This window comes from Oncorhynchus keta, chromosome 21, assembly GCF_023373465.1.
Source record: "Oncorhynchus keta strain PuntledgeMale-10-30-2019 chromosome 21, Oket_V2, whole genome shotgun sequence".
Lineage (NCBI taxonomy): Eukaryota > Metazoa > Chordata > Actinopteri > Salmoniformes > Salmonidae > Oncorhynchus > Oncorhynchus keta.
Window position 1 is genome coordinate 24,600,613 of NC_068441.1, and position 8,171 is coordinate 24,608,783.

Below are 8,171 nucleotides of genomic sequence, written 5' to 3' on the forward strand. Positions count from 1 at the left end.
TAACTATCTCTGAGTGTGTATATATTTCCCAGTGATCAGATTCACATCTGTTGTGGACTTATGATTAGATTAAATATGAAATAATTTGTCAGAAGATGTAATGTGATGTGGCTGTGATCCCCCCCAAGTGCATATTAAATAGGACGTGACAAAATGTACATTAGGCCAGCAACATGAGCTGAAAGGTACAGAATGGCAAGAAACACTGAAACTTTCAACAGAGAAGAAAATCTCTACAGTCTTCACTCAAAGAAAAAAACAAAAACTTTCCCCAAAATGAGTTTTTATTGAGAATCTTTTTTTTCTTCCCAGAATACATTTGTTCAGAACAGCATTTTTACATATAAAAAAAAACTGTTATTTTACACTGTAGATGAATGCAATGCTTGGTATATATACAGAACCAAAATTCAAGGTGTGAAAGTGTTTAATACAGTCATGCTCAAAGCAGACAAAAAAAACAACAAAAACCATCTTTCCTCACCCAACAAAATGGGCAAAAGGGTATGAATGTGGCATATAAGTACGATTACATCTCCCTAAACGTACACCACCCCCCTTCAGCCCAGTTTCAACAGAGGACCTATGAGTGGTTCACTTGATAACTCTTCCAATGCACACTTTCATAAAAAGTAAACACTTGACAAAGCTGCACCACATTCTAAGAGCCCTACGCGCAACTTTCTGATCCTACAGTATTATTGGAGCGCGGCTTTAAAACAGTCACATGTCTGGCGGACAAACATGGTTATATTCAGAGTCTTTACCAAACTTTCCCTTGCTACTCAATCAGTGAAATGAGTGGCCATCAGGTCAAAATCTGATGGCCACTCAAAAATAAACATACTAAAGAGCCCAGTGAAGGTACACTCTTACATTCATGCCTATATCCTCCAGGTAATTGAGGTGATGTAATTTAAGCAGAAAACCAAAGCGTTCCTATGTATACTGTGTTGGTTGTATGACGTCAGCCCAGTAAGAGGGACTTCCCTCATCCCAGTGCAGTATACATGCTTGTATACTACAGAGCCATTGTCGCAGTCTGAAAAGGGACAACACCCACGTCCCCCTCATAAACGCTTGTGGATCAGACCATTTTAATAGATATGAAACACTTGAGATGACCCTGAGGAGGCTAACCAGTCTCAGGCAAACTGTTACAGAGCGGTTGATCAGTGTTGTGAATGTCAGGATGTAGTCAGTCCTACCACTTCACTACACACACAATTCTGTTTGGGCTGAACCTCCTTTAGGCCATGTCAGGGGAGATGCCAGAAAGCATCCGGAAAATGACACAAGAGAGAACAGATTCATTGTGCAGATTTTAAAAAATGTAAATGGACATAAAATAATGTGAATAATAAGAGTTTTGTAGGACTTGGTCTTATCTGGGGCATGTCCATGTCCATTAAGACGGTTGCTTCGTCACAGGTGTTGCAGCCAGGTGTCAGACTAGAAGAGCAGGGCTCCCATGCTGCCCACTTCACTCTGCTCCTTGACAAATATCTCAAAGTACTGGTAAATGATGGTGACAGCCAGCAGGATACCCGTGCCAGAGCCAATAGCACCCAGGAAGTCCGCCATGACAGATAGACCGCCAATACAGAGACCACCAAAGGCCGCCGCTGTGGGGATGTACCTGGAAAGCACAGAGGCAAGATTTCAGCTTGATACAGAAGGAAAACTCAAGTAGTAGTGCACCAATCATTACCTGAACTAAGCATGTTTGGAAAAGTGTCATATTAAACCCTGTTAAATTAAGACATGGATTGTTATGGCTAAAAGGTTAGAGTTTTGACTAAGATAGTTTACCTGTTGAGTTCATGAACCATAGAGGTCTCTCTGTGTCCCCTCATCACCATCTGCTGCTCCTTTAGCTGCTTAGCCACCTGGGAGAGCAAACACACACTCATGGATTACATTACATGTACAGGTCCTCTGAAACATGCCGTCCTGAAATGCCGTAGACATTTTTAGGAGATTCCTACATCAAAATTATGAATTTATGATTACAAAGTCCAACAAATGTACAGGACATATGGTAGAAGGACTTACATCTTTGGCAGAAGAGCCAGACACCTCGATCCAGGTCTTGGAGAAAAAGGCACAGGATCCCAGCATGAAGCAGATGTAGATGGCAGCGTGGATGGGGTCGTCTAGGACCGAGCCAAACGACTCCGGGGGAGAGAAGTAGTAACAGAGCCCACCCACTGGGTAGGCACGAGCTGGACCGCCTGACGATGTGTCCTACAAACACACAAGTCTGGTCAACTTATACATTTTGTGTTGCGCGATATGTTCAAATCAGATTTGATTGGTCGTGTACACATTATCACAGGTGTATGTTCCTAGCTCCAACAGTGCAGTAATACCTAACAATACACGCAAATCCCCAAAATAAAAAGGAATACAGGAATATTAGAATGAGCAATGTCAGAGTCCGGAATATATATAATGTATGTATAGACATTATGGACAGTATAGAGAAAGGTGTGTACAACAGTAGTTATATACGATGAGTCTTGACTATAAAATACAGTATATACACACATGAAGTGTGTAAAACAGTATTTAAACATTATTAAAGTGACAAGTGTTCAATGACTATGTACATAGGGCAGCAGTCTAAGGTGCAGGGATGAATGCCGGATGGTAGCCAGCTAGTAACAGTGACTTAAGTTCAGGGTACTGTGGGGCTGTTAATGTGACAAACCTTGAGTTTAGAGTTCGGACATGGTAGTTCAGAGAAATGGTTTAAAATGGTGTGTACTTACAGACCATGTGCCCAGCAGGTTAACCAGGAAGTTGCCACTGAAGCGGGTGGAGAGCATCTGAGAGATGACGTACAGGTTGGACACGAGGGCAGACTGGAGGATGATGGGAATGTTGGAGGTGTAGAAGAGCTTGATGGGATAAGTGTTGTACTGGCCACGGTAACGGGCAGACTTGATGGGCAGGTCCACCCTGAAGCCCTGTAGAGAGACGGGTGGAAGAGAGACATTGTAAGAGAGGGTAGAACATACCCACATCATAAATATAGTGTCTAAATGGTCATTAATAAAAAAGTTTTTTTTTTTTTTTTTTAAATGTATGCATTGTGTTGTTTTCTGACAATAACAAATGTGTTCTTTAACAGGTTTAAAGGAAGAAAGACAGTTACTGACCTGGAAGTATATGACTACACCAAAGACGAAAACGGTGGCGAGGAGGTTCAAAAGATTTGGCAGGTTCTGGCGGTAGAAGGCCTCTCTCAGGGCGCGCACTTTGTCTGTTCGCGTGGCCAGCAGGTGGAAGAGGGCAATGATGGCTCCCTCAAACTCTGTACCTAAACACAAGAGACTAAAACATCAGCATCACATCTAGAGACCACCTAAACTAACCTTGACGACCCCTGGGGTTCTTCTCAAGGCCAAGTCAATCTATAGGAGCCATAGTTGGTCTTGTAAAATTACCACTTGCATATAACCAGGTATTATCTCTGATAGTGGAAATTAGTAAGTCTGTCCTAAATGTACACCAAAACAGGGAACATCAGTTTCAATGTCTCAGTTTAGCCTGTGAGACCTGCTGTCCTTCTCCCACAGCTGTCTACTCTGGTGTCTTACCTCTGCCAGTGTTGACAGTGGTGGGGCTGAAGGCCTTCCAGACAATTGTCTCACAGATGTTGGTGGCAATGAACAGGGAGATACCAGAGCCCAGACCATAGCCCTTCTGCAGCAGCTCATCCAGCAGCAGCACGATTAGACCTGCCACAAACAGCTAGAGGGGGAGACAGGTGGGTTAGAGACTGAGACAAACCACTCACACTGGAGCCCTGTTTGACTTCCTTTAAAATAGACAGTGGGGCAAAAAAGTATTTAGTCAGCCACCAATTGTGCAAGTTCTCCCACTTAAAAAGACGAGGCCTGTAATTTTCATCATAGGTACACTACAACTATGACAGACAAAATGAGAAAAAAAATCCTGAAAAATCACATTGTAGGATTTTTAATGAATTTATTTGCAAATTATGGTGGAAAATAAGTATTTGGTCAATAACAAAAGTTCCTCAATACTTTGTTATATACCCTTTGTTGGCAATGACAGAGGTCAAAGTTTTCTCTAAGTCTTCACAAGGTTCACACACACTGTTGCTGGTATTTTGGACCATTCCTCCATGCAGATCTCCTCTAGAGCAGTGATGTTTTGGGGCTGTTGCTGGGCAACACAGACTTTCAACTCCCTTCCAAAAAATTCTATGGGGTTGAGATCTGGAGACTGGCTAGGCCACTCCAGGACCTTGAAATGCTTCTTACGAAGCCACTCCTTCGTTGCCCGGGCGGTGTGTTTGGGATCATTGTCATGCTGAAAGACCCAGCCACGTTTCATCTTCAATGCCCTTGCTGATGGAAGGAGGTTTTCACTCAAAATCTCACGATACATGGCCCCATTCATTCACACGGATCAGTCGTCCTGGTCCCTTTGCAGAAAAACAGCCCCAAAGCATGATGTTTCCACCCCCATGCTTCACAGTAGGTATGGTGTTCTTTGGATGCAACTCAGCATTCTTTGTCCTCCAAACACAACGAGTTGAGTTTACCAAAAAGTTATATTTTGGTTTCATCTGACATTCTCCCAATCTTCTTCTGGATCATCCAAATGATCTCTGGCAAACTTCTGATGGGCCTGGACATGTACTGGCTTAAGCAGGGGGACACGTCTGGCACTGCAGGATTTGAGTCCCTGGCAGCGTAGTGTGTTACTGATGGTAGGCTTTGTTACTTTGGTCCCAGCTCTCTGCAGGTCATTCACTAGGTTCCCCCGTGTGGTTCTGGGATTTTTGCTCACCGTTCTTGTGATCATTTTGACCCCACGGGGTGAGATCTTGCGTGGAGCCCCAGATCGAGGGAGATTATCAGTGGTCTTGTATGTCTTCCATTTCCTAATAATTGCTCCCACAGTTGATTTCTTCAAACCAAACTGCTTACCTATTGCAGATTCAGTCTTCCCAGCCTGGTGCAGGTCTAAAATTTTGCTTCTGGAGTCCTTTGGTCTTGGCCATAGTGGAGTTTGGAGTGTGACTGTTTAGGGTTGTGGGCAGGTGTCTTTTAGACTGATAACAAGTTCAAACAGGTGCCATTAACACAGGTAACGAGTGGAGGACAGAGTAGCCTCTTAAAGAAGAAGTTACAGGTCTGTGAGAGCCAGACATCTTGCTTGTTTGTAGGTGACCAAATACTTATTTTCCACCATAATTTGCAAATACATTTATAAAAAAATCCTACAATGTGATTTTCTGGATTTTTTTTTATAGTTAGTTGAAGTGTACCTATGATGAAAATTACAGACCTCTCATCTTTTTAAGTGGGAGAAGATGCACAATTGGTGGCTGACTAAATACTTTTTTGCCCCACTGTACCTTTTGTGGATGTGAACCTCGCTTTAAATTATCCAATCACTTACAGATTCATAGTGATAACCTCTGAAAAGGTAGCAAGGAAGGAGTATTGGACCAAGGCCTGAATCTGAGGGGGGATAAGAATATGACAGAGGGGTGGAGAGGAGGGCTCACCTGGATGATGATGAGCAGACAGATCCCAGCGCCCATATCGGAGGGGTCTCCGTACATTCCAGTCATCACATACACGATGGCCTGACCAATGGTGATGATCATACCAAACACTGTAGGAGATAGCAATGGGTTAGAAATAATATGGCCTCATTCACAGTAATGCTTAAACTTGACAGAATTAGGTCAAACTAGGAACAAGAAGTGTGGCTTGTGGTCTTACATTTCTGTGCGCCGTTGAAGAGGGCCCTGTCTTTGGGGGTGTCTCCCACCTCAATGATCTTAGCTCCGGCCAGGAGCTGCATGATTAGGCCGGAGGTGACTATGGGAGAGATTCCCAGCTCCATCAGGGTACCTGGATGGACAGGAGAGACCCAGGGTAGGTTAACAGGAGAGCAGAGCCATAGAGTTATTCAGCCATTCAATCAGAAATAATACCCACTCAAGTCAGAGATAAAATGATCACTCCTATTGATCAATTCATCATTCACTCAACACTATCAATTCACACAGTTACTAATTGACTCATTCATTGCCATGTCCCTTGATTTATGTATCAATTCACAGAGACATTAATTTATTCACTTGTTGTCTCTACATTGCAAAAATGACAACCCACCTCTGTTGGAGGCCAGAATGACTCTCATCCAGTAGAAGGGATCTGCAGAGTCTGAGGACATGATGCCAAAAAGGGGAATCTGGATGATAGGTGACAGACGTTCAGAAGTTACTTTTTATTCTACTCGATTAAAATGCTAGAAAAAAAGTGTGTGTGAACAATACATCAGATATTTACCTGGCAGCAGACAAGGAAAATGAAGAGAGTGATGGCTGTCCATAGTACCTTCTCTCTGAACTGGATCTGTTGAACAATGCAATTACAGTGAGACATGGAAGCAACAATGACAGCAGGAACAACAGAGGTTAATACAGTTGAAAGTAAAACATACTTGTCTTCATAAAGTAAAATACTGTACCTTTCTTTCAGGTTTCTGGATTTCAGGTAATACTGCGCAGAACGGCTTTATTACCTCCAGGAATTTGACTGAAAACAGACAAAAGGAGGGATGTTATTCAATAGACTCCCCATAATAAACATAAATCAAGCCCAGTGAATGACCTAACAATGTATAGGGGGACGTGGCATAGCGGTACATGCATAGCGGGTTAGATCTTTGGCTATAAACTAAGCGAATTCACTATGAAAACAGATCTTTCTATACACAATTGTTAATCCAATGTAAAACATTTAGCAATACAGCCAATGTGTTTCAGTAAACATGTACTGCTTATGATACGAGATATTTAAACCTTTGCCAAACACTGGCTGTTAGCTAAGCGTCGTCATCACTAATCTGGATGTGTCGGTCTGCATCCAATATAGCTAACGTTAGCTATACTATCTAGATAACGTTACATGTTAACTAGCATGCAGCAGTTATCATACTCCGATATATCAATTGCCATGTAACACTGGTTGATATGATATCAATGTAACGTTAGCTGACTGGACATAATAAAAAGTAGTTAACATCTGTACAGCTAACGTTAGCAAGCTAGCTAACGTTAGTTAGCAAGTGACACTGATAGCTAACGCGTTAGCTGGCTAACTAGCTAGCTCTTTTAAACTTCCGTTTCTTGACAACTGACAAAACTTGCCATTTTCTTGCAGGCATTGCTGTTGAAGACAGGAGTTAAAATATGCGTGAAACAAAGACCACTTGTCATCCAGCTAGCTAACAGTTAGCTCTAGCTCCAATGAAAATGGCCTTAGATCCAATCATTGAAAAATGACATAGCCTGCATCGGATTCATCAAAAGTTCCCCGATTATGTGAAATCGTCCTTTACTTTAGTCTGGGGGATACTCACTGCCCATGATGATTTCCCAAGCGTTACGATCTTTGAGTGTGTGGTCCTTATGTGTCAATAGGTCTCTCCAGTTTTCGTTCTGACTACCGGCGAAATGCTCTACAGCTGAGAAAGAAAGCGCGTTAGAGACACGTCAACACTAACACAAGCAAAGATAGAACAATGAAACAGATATTTCACTGGATGTATAAATGTGAAGCATCCGGTTGGCGTTTCCACTCGCTACCAAATCTGGTAGCGAGAAGAAGCCTACTGGCGCGCAGCGGAAGAAGAGGGAACGAGGTGGATTTTGGTCGACATTCTGCACATTTTCTCAGCGATTAAACATTTGATCTTAATGCGGTTTTCTGTTCCCAAAATCGGTTATGAACAGGGTGGGCTAAGTTTTCTAGACCTTACCCCTTGCAAACGTAGAAATCGCGCTGTTTAGGAGTGCAAAGGCTAATTGAGTTATTGCACACGCGCACTTCACAGAGTAGGCGGTCCCTTCCGGGAAATATGCCACTATATACTAGAACGCGCAAATGGATATCGATAATGCATGCTTGGCTCTGCCCCCATCCCTGCTTGTTCTGCCCACTATGACTCATTTGTTCCTATTGGAAACGACAAGCAGTGGTCTATCTTGGTTTAGTTATAAAAAATATTTGACACAAGCGCTCCAACAGAGACGGAAGAGGAAGCGAGACACACAATCGTTTTTTTCCCTGGTTCAATGAACTAAATAATACCAGACCCAGCTACTATTGCAT

General features: G+C 42.7%; 1 protein-coding gene across 1 annotated transcript; it reads right to left on the reverse strand.

The window, feature by feature from the left end:
- Positions 1-266: 266 nt before the first annotated feature.
- On the reverse strand, positions 267-7,964 carry LOC118400323 (protein transport protein Sec61 subunit alpha-like). Its single transcript, XM_035797031.2, has 13 exons — positions 7,819-7,964; positions 7,420-7,524; positions 6,526-6,593; positions 6,345-6,410; positions 6,168-6,246; positions 5,772-5,903; positions 5,552-5,661; positions 3,606-3,759; positions 3,165-3,325; positions 2,775-2,972; positions 2,056-2,247; positions 1,813-1,889; positions 267-1,639 (listed from the first exon to the last, which is right to left on the reverse strand). The coding sequence occupies exons 2-13, from the start codon at positions 7,424-7,426 to the stop codon at positions 1,453-1,455; spliced, it is 1,431 nt and encodes a 476-aa protein (XP_035652924.1). The 5' UTR covers positions 7,427-7,524; positions 7,819-7,964; the 3' UTR covers positions 267-1,452.
- Positions 7,965-8,171: the final 207 nt, after the last annotated feature.

Excerpts from the sequence above, each read along its gene's own strand:
- LOC118400323 (XM_035797031.2), bottom strand. Across the intron at positions 3,326-3,605 it reads CACTGTCAACACTGGCAGAG|GTACAGAGTTTGAGGGAGCC; the intron begins GTAAGACACCAG and ends TCTTGTGTTTAG. Across the intron at positions 2,248-2,774 it reads ACCTGCTGGGCACATGGTCT|GACACATCGTCAGGCGGTCC; the intron begins GTAAGTACACAC and ends GTGTGTTTGTAG.